This window comes from Notothenia rossii (assembly GCF_949606895.1).
Source record: "Notothenia rossii genome assembly, chromosome: 10".
Lineage (NCBI taxonomy): Eukaryota > Metazoa > Chordata > Actinopteri > Perciformes > Nototheniidae > Notothenia > Notothenia rossii.
The window spans coordinates 41007361-41028325 of NC_136908.1; the positions used below are offsets into that span (position 1 = coordinate 41007361).

General features: G+C 43.9%; 2 protein-coding genes across 3 annotated transcripts in view; both read right to left on the reverse strand.

Annotated features, from left to right (window-relative positions):
• myo15b (myosin XVB) overlaps positions 1 to 3373 on the reverse strand; it is a 75869-nt gene extending 72496 nt beyond the window's left edge. The window contains exons 1-2 of the mRNA XM_079655659.1: positions 1213 to 3373; positions 837 to 1013 (exon numbers count right to left, since the gene is read on the reverse strand). Of these exons, the coding sequence (XP_079511785.1) occupies positions 837 to 1013; positions 1213 to 3279 (2244 nt within the window). The 5' untranslated portion in view covers positions 3280 to 3373. The remainder of the gene's footprint in view (positions 1 to 836; positions 1014 to 1212) is intronic.
• A 1623-nt stretch (positions 3374 to 4996) lies between these two features.
• Positions 4997 to 20965, reverse strand: part of llgl2 (LLGL scribble cell polarity complex component 2) — a 28820-nt gene continuing 12851 nt past the window's right edge. The window contains exons 3-27 of one of the 2 annotated variants that reach the window (XM_079655583.1): positions 20735 to 20832; positions 19630 to 19711; positions 19249 to 19364; positions 18464 to 18622; positions 16154 to 16316; positions 15938 to 16064; positions 15794 to 15848; positions 15187 to 15341; positions 14320 to 14531; positions 13948 to 14015; positions 13713 to 13866; positions 12794 to 12898; positions 12078 to 12173; positions 11708 to 11904; positions 10925 to 11072; positions 10682 to 10829; positions 10485 to 10601; positions 10239 to 10405; positions 9788 to 10052; positions 8917 to 9061; positions 8800 to 8828; positions 8556 to 8603; positions 8205 to 8247; positions 7307 to 7366; positions 4997 to 7220 (exon numbers count right to left, since the gene is read on the reverse strand). In XM_079655583.1, the coding sequence (XP_079511709.1) occupies positions 7327 to 7366; positions 8205 to 8247; positions 8556 to 8603; positions 8800 to 8828; positions 8917 to 9061; positions 9788 to 10052; positions 10239 to 10405; positions 10485 to 10601; positions 10682 to 10829; positions 10925 to 11072; positions 11708 to 11904; positions 12078 to 12173; positions 12794 to 12898; positions 13713 to 13866; positions 13948 to 14015; positions 14320 to 14531; positions 15187 to 15341; positions 15794 to 15848; positions 15938 to 16064; positions 16154 to 16316; positions 18464 to 18622; positions 19249 to 19364; positions 19630 to 19711; positions 20735 to 20832 (2937 nt within the window). In that variant the 3' untranslated portion in view covers positions 4997 to 7220; positions 7307 to 7326. Of the gene's footprint in view, positions 7221 to 7306; positions 7367 to 8204; positions 8248 to 8555; positions 8604 to 8799; positions 8829 to 8916; positions 9062 to 9787; positions 10053 to 10238; positions 10406 to 10484; positions 10602 to 10681; positions 10830 to 10924; positions 11073 to 11707; positions 11905 to 12077; positions 12174 to 12793; positions 12899 to 13712; positions 13867 to 13947; positions 14016 to 14319; positions 14532 to 15171; positions 15342 to 15793; positions 15849 to 15937; positions 16065 to 16153; positions 16317 to 18463; positions 18623 to 19248; positions 19365 to 19629; positions 19712 to 20734; positions 20833 to 20965 lie in introns of both variants that reach the window. The other variant, XM_079655582.1, reaches the window with a different exon arrangement.

The following is a 20965-nucleotide window of genomic DNA, read 5'->3' on the forward strand; positions in this document are numbered from 1 at the left end:
AAACACATTACCAGTAGAAATACATTGCTTTTAAAATCGTGCTGTGCAACACGAAAAAAAGGGGAAAATCGTGTTGGTGAACACGAATCAATAGATTAAAAATCGTGTTGGTGAACACGAAATGCCATTAGACTGGGTTGAATTAGCATGTAGCCTAGCAGGGCTTGTAACTTGACTTGTTAGCTTTACACATTGTACGACAAACTCTAAGTTGTTTGTGCTTTTTTGTCCAGTGAATACATTTTTAAATAAGGCTGCTAACGTTTTCCCAATTAATGTTACACAAACTAATGATGCATCTATCTAACTAAGCTAGTTTAGCTAGTGCTAGCTACAGTGGGAAGAAAAAAGAAGAGCCACCTAACAAAGTCTTACAACGTTCTTTGTTCAAGGTCTAACTATTATAAACCCTGGGTTAAGGTTATGAGTTTATATGTCTTTGCTTCAATTACATTTCTGCAAAAAGTGATTCATTGCTGTTTTTAGTCATCCAATGAGTTTACCACGATCAGGACACCTGCTCTTTAGATTCTGCACAAAGACAGAGAAAGTCAGACACACTGACAGACGGTAATAACACATAATGAATTATCCTAGCAAAAGGCACAAACTGAAACACAGATGTGTCTGAGTGGAAAATGTTTCAGTATAAAACTGATTTTGAGATTTGGATTAGACTATTGGGAAGTTCAAGGCTTTATGACTCCAAAAGTGTCACGCTAAAAGAAGAAGCGGAAGAAAGCCCCGGATTTCACAGGTTTTCAGTTAAGTCAGAGTCCAATCAATATAAACATTGCTACAGGTGATGGCTCTTTTTCATAATGCGGTATCAATACCTGTGTGTTGTTCAATCGACTCTCCAGCATGTCCTGGGTGGGGTCCTCTGATTCCCAGGGGCCCCTGCCATTGTGAGCAGGGACGGTCCTGGCCTGGCCCATATCATCATAAACTGTCCATTTGGTTAGCTTCTCCACTGTTTGGTGGGGCAACAGGTTCTCAGCACGCAGCCAATCCTGATCCCACACGCAGCAAAGAAATACAACTGATCTCAAAAGAGTCTTGAACCACGCAGATTGTACCAAATGTTGTCACACACCCTCTTTTGTTAATTATCTATGACTTGTACAAGTGAGTGACATAGTGAGGTTTTATATTCAAAATGTCATAACACAGTTCTAATGAAAAGCCTACCACCAGAAAAGTGACACGTACCTGAGGGTCCCCACTCATCCGCGGGTTACCTGCCCAGTGCACCTCTGATTGGGCGGTCGTATATATACCACCCTCACCCATCAGCTGGGCCACTTCCCTGTCTGCCTCTTCTTCATACAAGGACCGGACACCTGATATTACAGCACCTGCCTCCCCATTTTGAAATTGAGTGGTGGACCTGGGAATCCCAGCTGCAGCTTCTCTCTCTGGGTTTTGCCCCTTGACCCGAGTCAGACCACCATTGATTGTTCCCCCTGACAAGGACATCTTAGTCAGGTTGATCTTGGAGGGGTCCAGTTTTCCTCTTGCAGCCTGTAGCACATTCACTCCGTCTTGATTGTCTAGGACTGCTCTCCTGTTTCTATCCTCAGTGTTGGATGATGCCTCCGGTGCACCACTGGACCCAGGGCTCCTCTCTGACACATCTGTACCTGCCAGTAACGCTCCTGGCAAGGTCTTCTTGATGGACTTCAGGAGGCTGAGATCTGGTTTAACAGGGAGCACCAGCCTGGCACCTGGTTTTGGGGGTTTTGGCTGTGATTTAGTGGGTTCCCCTGGTGGTCCAGTGGCACTTGAGGCAGTAGCGGGTCCAGCAGCTGCCTGGGGCACGTTGGCTGTCTTTGCCTTGCCCAGTTGGTTCATCCTGGGGAATACCACCGCGTATTTGGCTTCTACTTCTGTCTCCCCAGGTAGGACCGCATCCTCCCCTCCGTCCCCTGCATTTTCCACGAGGTTGGAACTCTCTTTACCCATTTTGTCCACAGAGGAACTCTTTTTTTTCTGACTGGCAAGGCTGGTTTTACTGGCAACTCTCATGGCCATCCTATGTTTGAGAATATTGCCCTTAGCTTTTCTGGGCCCTTGCTTCTGTTTTATGGTCCGAAAGGATAGCCAATGGGAAAAACCGATGGCTTTAGTCCAAGCGGAAAGCTTCTTTTTCATGTTCAACCCCCGGGGCATGTTTTTCTGAAGCCAACCAGACATTCGGTGAAGAGTGGTTATACCTTTTCTTTGTGCTATCAAACGTTCCATGGGTCGGCTGGACCCCACATCAATGGCCTCACTCTCTGATGAATCCTCTTCCGGTTTGAATAACATCTTATTTGCTTTGTGCTGGAGAGATGAAATCTTGACTTTGCCCAAGAGCAAGCTCTGTGGAAGCCCTTTGACGACAGCGTCCTGCTGTTCTTCCACCTTCAGAATGTTCTTGAGGTCTTTACCTTTATCTTTGAGAAGCATCATTCGGTTTTGGCCTTTGATGGCTTTGGTCAATTCAGCCTCCTCCTCCTCCTCTTCCTCATCTGGGTCAGTTTCTTCAGGAACATCTTTCTCATGAGTACTTTTTCTTTTACCTTTTGGTGATTCGATGTCCTCCGTTGCAGAACTGGGTTTTTCCTCTTTCTGTGTTTTAGTCTTTTTCTTTTTTTCTTCCTTAGCTTTTTGTTTGGCTTCCTTTTCTAACCTCTTCTTCTCTGCTTTGGCTCTCTGTTTCTCCGCCTTCTCCGCCTGCTTATCTACCTTGGTTTTTTTGTACATCTTGTTTTTCGGTCCTTGAGCAAGCTTCGAGGGATGTGGAGTCTGTCTGCGTCGTCTGCCACCTTTATCAGCTGTTGGCTTTTCAGACTTGTCCTCATGGGTTATCTCGTCTTCCTCGCTCTCATCATGGATAGCCTTTGGACATACTTTAACTTCCTTCTCACTCTCCTCTTCTTCTTCGCTGGATGTGGCCGGTTCACTTGAAAGATCTTTGTCCGATTCTTCGGTCTCTGTCCGGTCTTTATTTCTTTGAGTATCTAACGCCTCAGCCTCCTCCTCAATGCTGTCCTCACTTCCATGTGTCTCAGATGGCTCTTCGTTACTTCCCTGCTCCTCCTCTTTCTCATCGTTACTAATTTCCTCTTCAGTGACCTCCGCTGAGTCTTCTGTATCACTTTCAGTGTCCTCCTCACTCGCTGACACGTTCCCACTTCTCTTGTTATCAGGCTTAGGGGGGAGTTTCTTGTTGATCCTTGCTTGTATAGTTGCTTTTGGTAAAGGCTTGAGTTTGGTGGTCTTCTTTATGCCCATCTTACTTTCTTTGTCATGTTGAGTTTGTGATATACTTTTAGCAGTTTTGCCATTTCCTAGTGTGCTCCCAACTTGTTCTTTTGGTCCTGTACTTCTTGTTTTACTGTGATCTATTTTATTACTTCTGTGGCTCTTCACTTCGAATGTCTTGCCGTCTTCTAGAGCTGGTAAATCCCCTCTAACTCTTTGTTTCACACTCAGCTCTTTAGAGGGAGAATGTGATGCTTTGGAACCATTCTCTCTCACATTTTTCTGCTGACTTTCTTTTTTTTCCTTCTGCTTCGTAGCATGTTTTTTACCTTGGGAGTTCACCTGTGACATGCTATCAGTTCTTCAGAGATGAAATGACCTAGGGTACAAACATAATATAAATTGTATTTATTTTGTCATTTGAAGGCAAGTGTTGAAATCTATCAACACACTTTGATAAATAAGTGAGCCACTCAATAAAAATAAAGATTTTGGACTGTAAGTTGAGTAACACGTCTGTCGAACTCAGTGAAACCAGGTCCTTTGCGCAATCTATCAGCATCTAGACCAGGTTACACACTTTAAGTCCCTGATCCTCGTTCTGAGGTTAAAGACACCCAGGTCAGACCTAGTTTAGCCACAACTGAGATGATAAGCATTCTGACAGTTATTGCCAAGCTAAGTATGAGTGCAACAGTGCATCTCCATCAACATTCATTTAACAATACGACAGCAGCTATGACTCTTTTCCATGCTGGACGATAACGACTCTCCGTTTCCTTTTAACAGCAAAGAGAAGCTCTTATCTGCATGTTAAATCTAAACGGCAGTGAAAGGCTATCTGTAGATCCACCTAAATGTAGTTTTATAGCCTGTGCGTCCTGGGGGGCAAAGCAGTGAGAGCTCATTTCAGTGTGATATAGCTTACCAGGCTTCTCAGGTGAAACCCAGGCATGGCTGGGGGGCTGCAAAGTGCTCCGGCTTGTCCTCAAGAGCTGGTGTCACTGATACAAACATGCCCCAAGCTCAGAAGCACTGAAGGGAAATCACACACCAATATCCCACCCATTATACAGAAAAGGCATGCAGCCAAATATGTAATGCACACCCCCAAAAAGTTTGTGCGTAGTTTTTGCAACACAATGCTCCTGTGGACAAAGGTGAGCTGGTGTGCACTGGCGCGTGAACACACAAGGTGCCTGCTGAATAATACAGCTGTACCTGCTGGTCATACTGCTCTGCTGCCGCTCATGAGGCTGCAGCTGAACACTCCGGAGGAAACGGAAGAGGAGAGATGCTCAGAGCGATCAACAGAAGGTGCTGATGGATGAGAGAGGGACAGAAAGACAGGGGAGGGAGAGAAGAGATTGTTACGTTGCCGTTTATTGGGAGGGAAATTCCATAAGTGTGTGCCGGAATGCTGGACAGGCCTTAAAACTACATGTCAAAATATCCATGGAAGTCATAAGTATTTTGAAAGTAAAACATTTTGAATTGGTTTGTGCTCCAGCAAGTATTTTTTTTTAAAGAAACTGTTAAGCAGTATTTACATTGTTACTCTACCTATTTTTCTATAAAGTGAAGACTTGTTTACCTACTTTGTATACTCTTGATAGAATAACTGTATGCTGTTGAAAAAACCCAATAAACAAACTTAAAAAACAACTGGTTGTGATCCATCTGCCATACAAAGGCCTATTTTCAGGTTTCATGTTTTTTTGTGTCTCTACTGTGACTGTCTCCATGCTTTAATATTCAAAAAGCTCTTTATTTTTCACAGGGATTTTAGCCTTTGCAGACCATTTACATGCACAAAAACCTATAGAACACACTACATGGGAGGGAGAACCAATAATAGGGCATAAGTGATTTCTATTGATTTACTTTTAAAATTTTCTTTAAAAAAAAAATGTTTCAAATCTAACCCCCCCCCTTCGGGTCAGTCTTAGTGTGGGAAGTACAGAGCCTAGCTTAGCCCACTGGAAGGGGACAGAGCTGGCCATAACACATTAAGCTCATTACCAAAGTCCAAGGTACTTAGGCAACACTTAACATGATGAGTCATGTTGCAGGGTCGTCCTCTCACAGAGCTGCTGTTAGCGGGCAGGCCCTCAGAGGGATCAGGTTGCAGCAAAGCCACCAGGCTCCAGGCAATTAGAGGACAAAGCGCCTCTTTCTATAATGGATGCTCAAAACTCTTGGCTGTGCATGGATGACAACTGATCCTCTTTTATCCACCTCTGCTCAATAAGACCAAGATTACAGCTGGGCTTTATGGAAAAGGCGGAAATTAAAAACAGTTGGGAACATAACCATGTGGGTTGGGGGATCTAATTCTCTTCCGGTGTCAGGGGAGATAGAAACACAATTCAGATGTTCTGAAGGAGCTTTTTGCTGTGCAGCAGAGGTGGATGATGTGGGAAAAGTGGTTACATAATAACGATAGCAGTGTACTTAGAAAATAAAAACAGACACATTCATTCTTGGGAAAAACATGTAATGATAATAATCCACAAGAAAACTGTAGTGTGAAGTTACAAATAAAAAAAATTAGGGTTCTTAATCAGTTCACTACAAAAATATATTCTAGGCTGATGCTAAATACCCAGCAATCTGAGACACAGTACCAAAATATTTCCTTGTGATCTAAATAGCAGCCAACCCCAGTTACAACAGGCCCACAGGTACAGACTGAGTCACATACATACTGTATATATTAAAACATTTCACTAACATAGCTTACAATTACATTCCTAAATTACATTATTCATTTCTGGCATAAAAAATTGTTTACATAAAAAAAATTAAAAACCAAACCCCAAAGAAAGCTGTTCCCCCCAAAAAGCTACAGCACTGTGGGCTCCGCACGGTGGACAAGTACCTACGGCCGGTTAGAAAGGACAGAGTGGACGGGGGGGACGGGGGGGGACATTACAGTCTGTAAGGATGTGACTCATTCATGGCTGAGAAACTAAAATAAAACAGCAGTGCGGCTCAATGTACAAAAAACATTTCTTTTTTCCAGGGACAAAACATTTCCCTCTGATTAGCATTGAAGCCCATTTTTACCACAACAAAAAGAGGTTGTAAGGGGGAGTTTAACATGTGTGGATTCATAAAGAAACAGTTGATTCCAAATTAGAATGAGATTTACTAAAAGAAGTATTTAAAATGTATCAAATACTTCAACATGAAGATATTACTTTTAAAATGAACTCATTGTTGAACTGACTCTAAAATATGACAGCATCCAGATTTATGACTTCATATACAAATATTTTGAGAAAAACAATTCCTCAATGTCATAATTTATCATAGTATCTCGTAATATTGACTTGTAAAGTGTTTTTTAATTAATTGTCATGCCTAACGTATCATCTTTATCTGTATTCTCAGATAAATGGGCTTCCACAGTATAAAACTGAAGCTTCTTCAAATAAAAATAAAAAATCAGGCACAAATCACATAAAACTTGAGCTGTAAAATGAATCAGCATTATTCAGATCCTCCCCCACACTCCTTCCAGCTGTGTGTGCTGAGGGTGGATGGAGGCCGGTGAGACTTCAGCTGATTGGCTGAAGAGAAGGCTGCTGGTGACAGGCTTTAGAGGAAGTGGCTGTGGTCAAAGTCAAAAAGTCACAAAGCTTCAACATCTATGGCAGGCTGGAGGTGGTGGCGTTGATCTTGATGTGATGGTGGCGTTGGTCACATGTCAGGAATGTGCTCCATGTGGCTTTGGGTTGTGACCGTGCTGTGAACCGGGGTTACAGCGGGGTCTTTAGGCACAGGCGGTGTCCCCTCCTCCACCCTGTCTGCACCGTGAGTCAGCTCCACTGCCAAAGCTCTCCAACAGGGGCCGTGGAGGAGCTGCTAGGGGGGCGGTCAGTCACTGGGCCAGGGGTCAGGGGTCAGTAGTGGTTGTGTCAGCCGAGGAGGACTGCAGTCTGCTTCATACACATCAAGTCAGTTCACTGTGGACACAAACACACCATGGTGACTCAAACATGGCCGCTGAGTGTGAACACCACAGGTAAAGAGTTCTCTGCTTCAGGCTCACCTCAGCTGTTGGAGACGTCTTTAAGCTACAGCACTCTTCACATTATTCTCCAGGATCGACCTGTAGCAAACACACCATAGAACCCATCAACACCGCTGTTCCATAGTTACTTTAGTTTGACCTAAACTGATCATTCCTTTTACAAATTCTATTCCTCATTCATGTAAATTACAAATGTACAACCATGAAAATATGTGTTGCATAATTTTAACTAGGCGTTCAAAAAGTGCCTAATAAGGCGCACAAACATGTCATTATTCAAGCCAAGAGTCTGTACTTAACCATGTACAGTATTTGTAACCCTTACATGACTTCAATCACGTGACCATCACTTAATGCTAGAAAACTATCACTATTCATTAGTAGACCATAAAAGGTTGTTTTGCTGGGAAATGTGTCTGCTTGATACCTTTAAAACTGCAATACATGATTTTGCCACGCGGCAGGACAAGCTTTCAAAACCAAATGTACATGCTATAACCTCGAGAGTGTCAATAATAGAGCAACACTTTTTATATTACACAATAATGTAATGCATTATTATTATATTGATACGTGCAGCCTTAAACTTATTTAAAGATTGATAAAAGATCATAGCCCATGTCTCTACTCAAAGTTACATATTTGGGTCATGAGGACAAAGATACAACTAAATACCATGAAAAGAATAAAGGAACATTGCATTATGAGTTTCTACTCATATTTCTGTTGCTAGTATTTCACATTTTACCTTCAGTTTAAATCTCTTTGTGGGATACATTTTTCAAGATTTGTTTAACGCATGACACAACTTATAATTTATCACTATAATGACAAGCAAATGTCAGTGAAGTCTTTCCCTATATTAAAAACGATTTGCTTTAATACAAATCAGAAATAAGCCATGTCTCACACATACGTTTGGTCTCCTTCTAGTGACTTCTGGATCTCCTCAAGTACTTCTGCAAGACAATAACACACAAGTGTAACTGAGCAGTGTTCTCAACAACACTGTGCACCTGAGGTGAGACCTGTAGCAGCAGCAGACACATTGAGATACAGCTAGCAGCGATCAAAGGGGGTTACAGGAATCATGCGCTGGGATGATGTTTGGTAAACACTGCTGTGGGTGTTTCTGATGACGGGGGAGCCGAAAGCTGAAATACCGGTTAGGAGAGGTGGCACATGGTACGGTTACAGCTCAGTCAGACTTTAAGGGTTCAGATACAGAAGTATACTTCATAAAGTCCTCTGTCTCTCCAGTACTCACTCTCGTCATTCAGCAAAGCATGCTCCATTACACGTTTAGCTGCACTCTCTGGAACACAGGCAGCGGGCAGAACAACGTCAGTACAGTCAGCCACAGACAAGGTGTGTGTGTGTGTGTAAAAACAGACGGACAGCACAAGCACAGAGTTAGACAACATGGAACAACATGAGGACATGTAGTGTTCCCTCAGCCAGAGACACATGCATGGTTCAGAATGATGCTGTTAGGAAGACTGACACTTTACCTGCATCCTCACTGTCCTGTCTGGCATTTCTAGAAGGACAAAGAAGACATCAACTCAATGGTACTAGAAGACATTTGGAGTTTGCAGAGGGAAATATGAATCACAGGAAGTACATACCTATGAGCAGATGAAGCTCCGTCAGGTTGAGGCCTGCGTTGGGTGGAGGAATGAAGAGGAACCTCCACCAGGCTGCGGGGCTCCACCACGCAGCGGGTGGACACAGAGAAGCGCTCAAACTCAGATGGAGAGATCAGGTAGAAGCCTGAGGGACGAAGACAGAACACAGAGTTACAAGAAACAGAGATTCATTGTTCATAAAGATCTTAATGTTTTGAAAGCCATTACAGCGAGGAGGCTCTACATTAGTTCCATTCTTCCAGACACTGAACTATGTGCTGACAGAAAGAGCCATCAAACTGACACCATGAACCCGCACAGTGAAACAGAAGTCAAGACAATCGGAGAATTCAGTTTGTAACTGATTATATAAGAAACTTATTTAACCAGTTTTACGTCAGTGTGCATTAAAAAAAAACATAACGTAAATACATGTAAACATATTTAATTAAAGCAGCTAAAAAATGATTAGTTTATTTTTGCAGTAATGTATGAAAAAAACTAAAAAAGTAGCATGCAGTTGGAAAATGCTTTAGAACTAAATTATTTAAAAAAATCAATGGTTGATTATGCTTGTTCACCATTAAATATATAAGCTATAATATTACCCTTTATTTTATAGTTATTTTTTTTTTGCATCAATAAAATATATGAAATGTGTCTAATTTCTTTATCAGTACTGAAGCAAAGTAAAGACAATTTACGGTGTCTTTACTTTACCGTACGAGCACAACATTATAATGAGTGTATCCAACAAATAAACCGTACCAGTTCTTGTAAGTTTGAAGCCAGCGTGAGTAAACACTGCGGCCTTTAGTTGAATCAGTGAAGGTCCTAAAACATATACGCTTGTGTGCATGTGTGTCTTTACCCTGGCCATGCTTGGTGAACACACAGGAAGCGATGCCACTGACGTCCTCCCTCCGGACACAGGGGTAATGGACCTGCATCTTCACGTTGGGCAGGGACACCACGTGGACGTCGCCCTGATTGGTCAGAACCACCAGGCCGCTCTCACCGTAGTCCTCTGAGCGGCTGCTGCCGAACCAGGACACGCCCACCCGCCGCACTCTGGAGCCGTCCACAGCCGTCAGCTTCAGCTTCATCTTAGCACTCACCTTTGGCAGCGTGAACACCTGCACACGGAAACACCGGCAGATTAACAACTGTCCATGTGGACATTTATTCTCCAGACACCGGAGCACTATTAAAAAGTTTTAAGATGATGTAGTGCTTCCACTATGCAGATTTGATCTAAGATCTCTTTCTGTGACTTCAGTTATCTGTGTGCCAGTGTGTGTGTTTGTATGTGCTATCCCGACCTTGAACTGCTCCTCAGAGATGACCAGCAGGTGGTGTGAGCCCTGCAAGTCAGGTGAGCGGGCGAGGTCGTGGGCCACCTCGAGGGGCTCGGGGAGAGGGGCCCCGTGACCGTCCAGCACCACGATGCCAACCACAGGAGCCCGGTGCATCAGCTGGATCTCCTTAGCTGGAAGAAAAGTACAACTTTACAACCTGAGGACTGAGAGGAGACGGCATTTTTCCCAAACATCAAAGCTGTTGCTCACCCGGCTGTGCAGTGACCGGCTCCTCTGCTCTGTGCTCTACAGGAGGGAGGCGGAGCATGTACGCAAACACACAGCCGCCATTGGTCCCTGCCCATAGGGAGGGAGTGTTATGTGAGCCTAGAAGAAAATGCGGAGACAAGTGAGAGGTCCAGTGCAGTACATGTAATTGTAGTTGATGTATAGGTGGTGTCACTCACTGTCTGAGAGGAAGGTGTCCGCGAAGTAGATGGTCCGTACGAGGCCGGTGAACGAGTCGTCTGAGGAGCGGGCCTCGATCTTCCTCTGGACAGGAGCCAGCTCCATCTCTGCCAGCTCAGCCTCCAGACGGGCGTTAGCCTCCTGGAGCTGCTCAGAGAGGAGACAGAGAGAAGGGAAGATTTGAGGGGGCGAGTCCTGCTTCTGTTGGCTAACAGCGATAAGAGCAGCGGAGCGTTAGCTACCTTATTAGAGTTGGTGACGTGATGTTTCCTTAGCGACACTCTGCTGCGTCTGATTCTCCTGAAGGACTGTCGGAGGGATTTCTTTATGCTCTTCACCCGGGACAGAGGACCCTCCATGGCCAGCTGGTCACTGGGATTCAGGGTGCACCTACAATAAGACAATACTGAGTTAGCACATAAATGTTGATGAACACATTTCTTTTATAATTTGTGGGGCTTTCAAGTGCATGGCAGAAAGCACTTGAAGCCTCAATACACCCCCACATCCACATTGATGCTTTCTTGAGCGAGAAAGAAAAACCCTGTACCAATTATTTAGTGGGTATATCTCCATCTGCTCCAATCATCTTATGTAGATGCTGCATTTGTCTTCACAGTTTGAATCCCTTTGTGTCCCTCCAAAGCAAACACTCACGTACAAAATGATGATTCATAAGCTAAAATAATGATGTATCAACACACTGGTAGCTCTGCCCGTATGTGTGATACAACCACATATGCTTACGGTTTGCCAACACTAGAATGTCAAACAGCAGAAAAACTGAGTAAAGACTCAGAGCATAAAGGTGTGCAATAAAGAAAGAATGCACGTATTTATGTCAATATATGAAGCGTTATTCATCTGTCTTGCTTCTAAGGAGAGCCATATGTTGACCAAGTGTAATCCAAGTCCTTTGGCATGTGATAAAACATGATATGCAGCTCCTGAAAACAGAGAATTCCTAAAGGGTGTAAACCTAATCATAAATCTATCTTTAGATCTCCTTCTGTGCATCTCCTTACTTAATGAGTACGTTGTTCTTCTGTTGGTAATCGTATAGGCCAAAGCCGTGGCTGGTTCCAAAAGCTACCAGCTTCCACTCCGAGTGCAGGGTGAGGGCGGTGACCACAGCAGGGGGCTGACACTGCACCAGAGCAAAGGGCTGGAAGCCTGGAGGAAACAGAACAGGCTCCTCCCGCACATCCAGCTGAGTGTGGCCCTAAAGCACAACAACAAACACACATGGGAAAATGTAACAAGGGATGTAACAGGAGAGAAATGCAGTGTTCCAAGCACCGCAAGGTGTTACAGCTCTCAGGGAGTGCTGGTTAAAGCATTACATCGGTATGGTATGAAGCAATGTATTGGTTTTGGCAGTACACTGAAATATACCTTCCAGCGGAAGCCCTCCTGGCCCTGCAGCAGGTCCACAACTTTAGCCTCCACCGTCTGCTCCGCTGCCTCGTCATTCAGCTCCAGCATCAGGATCTGGACACAGACACAGTGGAATACAAGGGATGAAGCACAATACACACTCCTTCAAAACTCATATCCAAACAAGGTGTCTGAAAGAAAGAAAAAAACTCACATTCTGGCAGCTACATCCTCACCCTATAATCCCGCCTTACATGTTTGTGCATTGTGTAGATGTTAAGGGTTAGTAATGTGTACAATAAACAGCAAGCTATGCAATCATAGCAAGTGTACCTGACTGACCGCTCCTTTTTTTAAACCCCAAACAGAAGTGCACATGAGGAACCATCAAGTTCCCTCTTGATACTTCATCAAATGCTATTATAATGTTCATAAATGTTCTTCTTTGTTCCTTTGAGAGACATCGTAAAATATGTATTGATGGTAAAGGAATTATCCCTCAAATAAAAAAGGAGGGAAATCATCTCTGAAAGCCCCCTCCATTAGAAATGTCCGTGTCATAGAGTCAGTCATTACGAAGGTTCACAGCACAATGTGTAATGTCCCCTCAATGTAAAGAGCCCTTCACAGCTGGGAGCATGAGTTCATGCAGAGTGAAGCTGAAGGGGAGGAAGAGCTACAGTAGTGGGGAAGAGAGTGTTCATAAATGACTTGATGCTCAGCAGTGATCTCACCTGTCCCGCAGTGCCAGCCACAGTCAGATAACCACTGTATTTACAAAGATGGATCTTCTGCACGCCGAGCCTCGGGTCATCGCTGTACGGGTCAAAACAGCCAACCTGGACAAAAGAGAAACATTAGAAGTAAGACAGTAGCTTGTACTGGTCTAAAAGAAAAGGAGGCAGCACAAGCAGAGATATCCTGACTTTAAGACTTAAGCACGAGTCAAGCTAATCTCTGCAAGCTATTCTGGATCCTTCATTTCCCATGATGCAATTCTAATGAATAATAAACACCTGCACATTAGCACCTACGTTTCAAGTATGTTACTCATTGTTTTAAATGTAAAATACGATTTATAGACAGACAATAAAGAGTGGCACATTTAGTAGCCAGTTGCTTTTACATTGCAATGTGATTGGGACAGTGCATTGACAATATCATTCTTTATCTGAAATGGTAGATTGAGAGAACGACACTACATTGCACTTTTAATTGCAACTTTGATTTGCCTTGTGTTGAAAAGTGCTCTATAAATAAACTTGCCTTGCCTTACATTACATGTCACTTGTTAGTGTCTTTTATCCAAAGCGACTTACATACTCAGTACTGTGGGCAATCCCGACAGGAGCAACTTGGGGTGAAGTGTCTCAGGGACACAACGACATGCTGACTGCAGTGGGGTTTGAACCTGTGCTCCCCTGATCCGAACACCAACGCACTAATCCACTGCACCACACACCTCCCAATAATATCCATATATAAAATTGTGCTTGAAAGCTCCAGGGAAGTTATTTTAAGAAGACACTTTTTAATCAAACCATTTTAAGTTTTGTGTAAGGTTGCCACATTGCATTTTAAAGTGTATCCACAAACAAAGTGCACTTTGTTTCTGGTTGTATAATGGATACACACACACACACACACACACACCTTTCTGAAGGGTGGCCACTCTCCCTCAGTGCCCTGGTTCATGTTGTCATTGGGGTCAGCGTCTGTGTGGAACACTCCGGCGGTGCTTAACTTATACATAGGGTACAGACAGACACCTGATGCATCCCAGAAACGCACCGTCCCATCCTCGTGCCTGCACACACAGATAAGACGATATAGTTACATCTGTGACAGGAACGTTGCAGAGTTATTTCTTCCAGAGTGCAGCACTGACCCTGTGAGCAGCAGGTCTCTCTGTGGGGGGTCGGGGGCCAGATTCTGGCCTCCTGTGATTGGCCACGGCTGCATGGAGAGGGGAAATGAAAGTTTAACAATAATACCAACTTAATGCCACCTGTTCACCCACAAGTGAAGGAATGTGTCCATATTCACGATACAACATACTGAATATATTAAACCGCTTTAGAGTTTGAGGAGAGTCACATCAGGTTTAGTTTCTGGGGGATTGTTACATGCATGTGTCTCTGAGCAGAGCAACATTCATATAGCTGTGGGGCTGTAGGGTTATCATTGTTCTTTCTACAAGATTTGTTTCTATTTCGTTTAAAAAATCTAAAATGAGGTTCCTTGTGATTAGAAGGCGTACCTTTTTAGAGTAGTGTGTGCTCTGCAGGTCTCCCACAGCGAGGACCCTCTCCCACAGTTTGAGGGGGATGGCGGAGACGTGGTGGGAGCAGGTGATGGCTGAGCTGTGGAGGGGCACCAGGTACGGGGTCTGGATGACCGGCCAGCCCTCCGTCAGCAGGTCGATCACTACCAGCTCCTCCTCCACCAGCACCACCAGCGCACTGGGGTCTCCTGCAGGGGGCAGTGATGGCAGTTAGATACTAGGACACTGTAAACTAGACTTTTCTCTACAGTGCTGTGACACTATCTGAACACTTTCTGGGGTTGTAAACACCTCTTGCAAAAACTGAAACAAAAACCCACTTTTGAATGACTTAGAATACTTCTGTGTTAACATTAAGCAATGTAAAGCTGGTTGCCTGGTCCATGTGTAATCAGAGCTGACAGGTCTTTACGCTGCTAACCGCCTCAAAAGGTTTATAGTGCAAGCTCACATTTGTATTAGTATTTGTATCCTCAGTTGTACCTGTTACCAGGTAAGTGGGAGAAATCAGAGTGAGGGGGGGTCACAGCGCCTGATTAGTAGTATACATTATAATAGTTATATTTTGTATGATTCTTCTTTCTGTCTCTTTGTATGCACCACTTACACCAGGGCAAGTTCCTTGGTAATAAAACAGATTCTGATTTTGATTGATTGAATTATGAACAATGTGGTTTGTTTGAGGGGTTTCTTCCACAAAAAAATGTTGGGACAGGGTTCTAACTGATATGTTGAAAAAAGTTAAATCAATCGGATTCTGTTGTACAGAAGCAGGAGGTTCATTTTCAGTTTGCCACACGTCAGTTGCTGGTGTTGTGTGTTGCCTGCCTGTGTGTTGCCTGCCTGTGTGCTGCGGTCCGTCTCTGATGGCGAAGAAGTCGATGATCCTGGAGGTGAAGTCCAGAGCCACGTGTGTTTTGCCGTGGATCACTGTGATGCAGTGTCTGTCCCCGTAGCTGGCCCTGGGCATACCCCCGCTGAAGAGGAGGAACGGAGGCCTGTACACACACACACACACACACACACACACACACACACACACACACACACACACACACACACACACACACACACACACACACACACACACACACACACACACACACACACACACACACACACACACACACACACACACACACACACACACACACACACACACACACACACACACACACACACACACACACACACACACACACACACACACACACACACACACACACACACACACACACACACACACACACACACACACACACACACACACACACACACACACACACACACCAAGTTCAAGTTCAGGCTAGTATGCACAGAGATTAATATGTAACAACGTAACACATCTGGGAAATGGAGTTAAACATAGTGAGGATGTTAGAACCACTTTCACTGAGGGAGGGCTACACATGTCACACATACATCTCTCTGGTGTATAAAGTCAACTCACCCTTCTTCTGTAGGCAGCTGAATTATTTTTGAAATGGCCTTGCATGGGAAGTGTCCTGCAGTGATAAATACAAGCCAACATTAGCTTCCAGAAAAACACATTACAGTAAAGAGAACGCTACAAAGAACACGTCTTTATCCTCACCATAGGGAATGTCTGACTTCTCCTCCTCCTCGTTCACGCCACTCACCATCCACCGACAGTAACTTCCATCACTGTGTGAACTGAGAAGGTAGTCCCCATCCTCTGTCCACCACACACTCTCCAGTTGCTATAGAAAATACACAAGACAAATACCAACATTAAGCATGCTGGTTAGAACTCTGGGTAATACACAGCGTCACACTGAGCTGCAGGTACCTGTGTTGCGGGGATGTGCTGGACGGCACTCTGTTTCTCCAGATCCCAGATGACCATGAGACCTCGTCCGTAGCCAATAACAACCTGGTTTGGGTTGACCGGGTTCTCCTGTAAGGCCTCTACGTGTTCTAGATTCCTGCGGCCGAAGTAGTCGTCCGGTACACTGGAGGAGGTCAAAGCAAGAGGACAATAAGTGAGAGGAAGGACATGACGAGAAGAAGGCCTCATTACAGATCTGAGGGACTGAAGGTCAGTGCACACAGATGTGGATTGTCTAATGTGTATGTAGCAGAGTTTAAGTCTGAACAATCAATACACATTTACGCAGTTTATGTTTCCATTTGAAATTCAGTAAACTGCTGTGCACTTCCATAGGAAAAAGAAAAGGAATATATGAAAAGGCAAAATACAGAGTATTAAACTTGTGTTTTACAAGTCAGACTGTGTAAAGTCAGGGAGTGAGCATTGTATAAACATGCTGTTAAAAAGGTACCCACACATCTGATGGTTGACTTGTATCTGCAGCAGTTTGTCTTGTTCACTAGTTCATCTCAACTTGTGCAAGCTGCCAGAAAGACTTCAAAAAAGGACCCAGACTCACTGGGCTCCATTTCAACAAGCTAAGAGCCAGACCATTCTTTCCAATGGAGAGAGCTGCTCTGTGAGCCACAACATACCTAACTCTACAGCAGCTATTTAAGCCTAAGAGATGTAGGAGCCCAGCAGCAGCCATATAAATAAATATATAAATATATGCCACACTTAACTTATTAGTGTGCACAGGATATACAACTCGTTACCTCAATTGAATTCAACTGTTTCCAGCTTTTCATTATTTGTCGCTCAGGATAATTGTATATAAGAGAGTTGGCACAGCACACCCAGCTGCAGCCTCAGAGTGATTTCAGGCACGGACACCATTACACCCAGTAAATACCACGAAACAGGAAGGGTTAGGTTTTTTTGGGGAAATTCGTATATTTGATTAATTAATTATTCTTCTGAACAGGCAGGTCATCACTTATAGCTTCTCGTTCAGGTATTGTTTTCTCATGACTGTCTATTCTTGACAGTATTTTTCATAAACACCAACAGTTTCAGAATCCTGTAGAGAATTTTCTTCAAAAGAAAGTTAGTTGTCTGGGGCTTTGTACAAACAATATCCATCACTTCACATTGTTCATCACAGCAACCTGTATAATGATACATAATACGGAGATGCAGGCAACATTTGGCCAGCCTTGTTTAAAGGTCCCATGTCATGCTTTTCCGGTTATTACCCGTCCCCTTGTGTGTTATGTAGCTTTGTATGCATGTAAACGGTCTGCAGATTCACAAACCCTCAAAGTACACCCTGTAGGCAGTGTAGGGAGTAAAACTCTAACACAGAAAAGACCTGTCTATGCTGCCCCAGAACGCCTCGTTGGACATTTCTCTTTTTCTTCCTGGGTACAGCGACGTGACCATTGGTCCAAATTAAGTGAGTGAGTGAGTGAGTGAGTGAGTGAGTGAGTGAGTGAGTGAGTGAGTGAGTGAGTGAGTGAGTGAGTGAGTGAGTGAGTCTCTCTCTCTCTCACTCACACTCACACTCACACTCACACTCACACTCACACTCACACTCACACACTCACTCACACACTCACTCACTCACTCACTCTCTCACTCTGTAGGTGCGCCGCGTTTGGGGGTGCGGGTGCTAGCCTCGCAGATGGGCAGCCCCCTCAGCTCAATATAAATCTATTCTAGTAGACCTCAACAATGGAATCATGATCAGTAGAAATGGCCAAGACATGGGACCTTTAAAAGGAAAGATTACGCATGCATTCGTAACCACAGTTACATCAATCTGGTTATACACTTATCCGGTATGCACAAATTAATCAAAATGGGGTCAGATTGAAGATATGAAGTATAGTAAATGATGGTCTTGATTTAATAGATTTCTTCTCTGATGTGTTAAGGGGCTAATTGACAAAACGTAACATTTGGTTTATATTGTGCTTTTATGGAACATAATAATTTAACCAACACTCCTCTGCCAAGAGTGTTTCTTTTCTAACTGACACAGTTTTGCAGATTAAATGGTGAGCAGAATCTTCCAGCTCCATTTCAAATGTAAGCTGATATTTTGTTGGCTAGACAAAGTTTTGAGTGAGATCATCAACACATCGATAATGGATGCTATAAATGCTGTTGGACTGGGGGGCGGTGACACAGAAATCTCCCTTCCCTTATTAGAAACATATCTAATCTTTATGATAATGTGTGATAAAGGCTGGACATGATGTGCAGTGCATTGTGGGTGCTGACCTGCTGGCGACCTGGTCCAGACTGATGTTCCTCTCCTCCAGCTCTCTGAAGCCGGGCACCTCCACTATGAACACGTGTCCTCCCTCTGTGCCCAGCAGCAGCAGCTCTCCAGAGGAGTGAGCCAGCACTGCCGTCACTCTGGTCACACTGGGGGGGGCACTGAGGAGGAGGAGGAGGAGGAGCAGGAAGAGGAGCAGGAGGAGAGGAGTCACTTTAATGAATCAAGGACAGCTGCAGTTTGTATAATGCAGAGTTGTAGCCAACCATTATTTTCATTATACAGCATATCAATCTGCAGAATATTCTATGGGTTGGTTTATCAAATCTCAGAGAAGTAGAAAGTAGAGCCATTTATAACCTCCCCCAGCCTGAGGTGAGAAGTAGTATTCATATAGCTTGTTTGAGAAAGAAAGAAAATGCATAACATTGGATTGATATTTATTATTAAAACTGTTGCATCACCTAATTGTTAAATCATATAGAATGTATCATTTGGGGAGCTGTGCAGTTAGTATGCCTTTTTTAACAAATCATTTCAAGAGTTTAAAATCTCCATGAACTAAATCAATGATTAAATAAACTGATAACTCTTAATATACAGTGTTTGCTACTGTAGCCATGTTGATCCAGTCTGGTGGCTTGTGTTTTTCAGCCAGCTTCACTCTGACACGTACCTGTAGTGTAGAGGAATGGATTGGGAAAAAGTGTGTGTGTGTGTGTGTGTGTGTGTGTGTGTGTGTGTGTGTGTGTGTGTGTGTGTGTGTGTGTGTGTGTGTGTGTGTTACCCAGGAGGTCCAGTGAGAGTGAAGCGTCCTATCTCAAGGAGTTCAGAGAGTCCTGTGTGAGCTTTCAACGTCCACATGTGCAGACTGTTGTCATCCAGCAGCGTCACCAGTTCAACCTGCACACAAGCAGCTATCAATCAATACTGCCTGAAAAACTGTAAAAGGCATTTTTACTAAAGGTTAGCAATGAATTCAGGAAGGCAATACAGAGTACGCTTTAATATCTGGTTATTTAGCACACTTTTTTTTACAAGCACAATATTCAACACACATCTTACTTATATAGGGCAGCCCAATAAAGCAGCATACTAAAAGAGATGAGCATGCATAGTATAACTATATCATAATATACAACTCTTCAAAATGTGTTCTTTGGTTTACCTGGTGGGGCAGGAAGTGCACCTGTGTGACAGCAGCGTTCTCATCATGCAGACCCATGAACTCTACACCTGGAGCTCCATACCTGAGCACTGGTTAAGGACACACTGCATATGATGGACTCAGTGCTATTGGTGCTACAGTGACAACGGGAAGTTATAAACAGAGCACTGGCTTCACAGAGCATTCAAATGGTTATCCTGGATAACTGCTGCTGATGACGTCAAGTGATTTACAGCAAGGTGAAATATACACAATATGAATCCACTGCATAAGAAGAAGAACCTGAAGAGGGGAGAAACAGAATAAGTCATATACAGTTTTAACAACTAAGGCTGAATAGTGAGCCTTTCTGGATAAGGTTGGTATTCTCAATCATATAGGTTTTAATAACACTTTCCCAGTGTCTCTCACCTGCTACTATGGCATTGTCCTGCTAGCTACCCACACAGTAAAGTGCTTTTTCATATGATAGGCGGGGTAAGGTTGATTGGATACAATTAAGTAACCTCCGAGTTAAAGATGAGTCATTTAAAAATATTTGTACATTTTACAGGAATATAAAAAAAAGGAGATTTTGTTGACCGTCTTTGGGAAAAAAAATACCAATACTAACAGCTGAGTCATTGTTTATCTGACCCTGACCTCAGTGTGGAGATCCCTCCCTGTGGAGGCATCACATCATCAAATGATTTGTGTCCTTCATGAGGACCTTCAACAGGAGCTGCTCTGTTCTCCGGCTCAGTGTGAAGCACCCAGCACTTTCAGAAATGTCATTCAAACATTTCCCTTTATCTGTGCCCACAATCTGCTGTATTGTGTGAATGGATGATCATTATGAGAGGAGGTCACGTGGTTATCCAAACCAGTGTGTGTCTCTGTGTGAATGGGAGAGTGTACCGAGTGGCTCCGCTGCACTGTCAGTGAGCTGAACTGTGTGAGAGGCTACACAGACGCCACAGTGTGAGTGGCAGGCGCATTGAGCAACAGCGTGGGAAAATGAAACACCTGAAGCAGGTACAACCGCAGACATGGATTCTGCCTCAAGTTCAAACATGACGCTCACATTATTCCCTCACAGTATTTACACTCAGGCAGTGAAGGATACAGTTTGATGGCCCCGGAGCGGGTACCGATGGCCAGCAGCTGCAGGGAGGGACTGTAGCCCAGAGCGCTGGGCTGGTGGGGGAATCCATGCTCCACCGTCTGAGGGGAGAGAGGGGACACACAGGGGGGGTGAGTCTGAGCGGTGACAGCAGAGACAATGTCAGGCAGGATAGAGAGGGAAGATAACAGCATGTGGACAAGAAATAGGAAGGATAACAGAAACATGAACCCT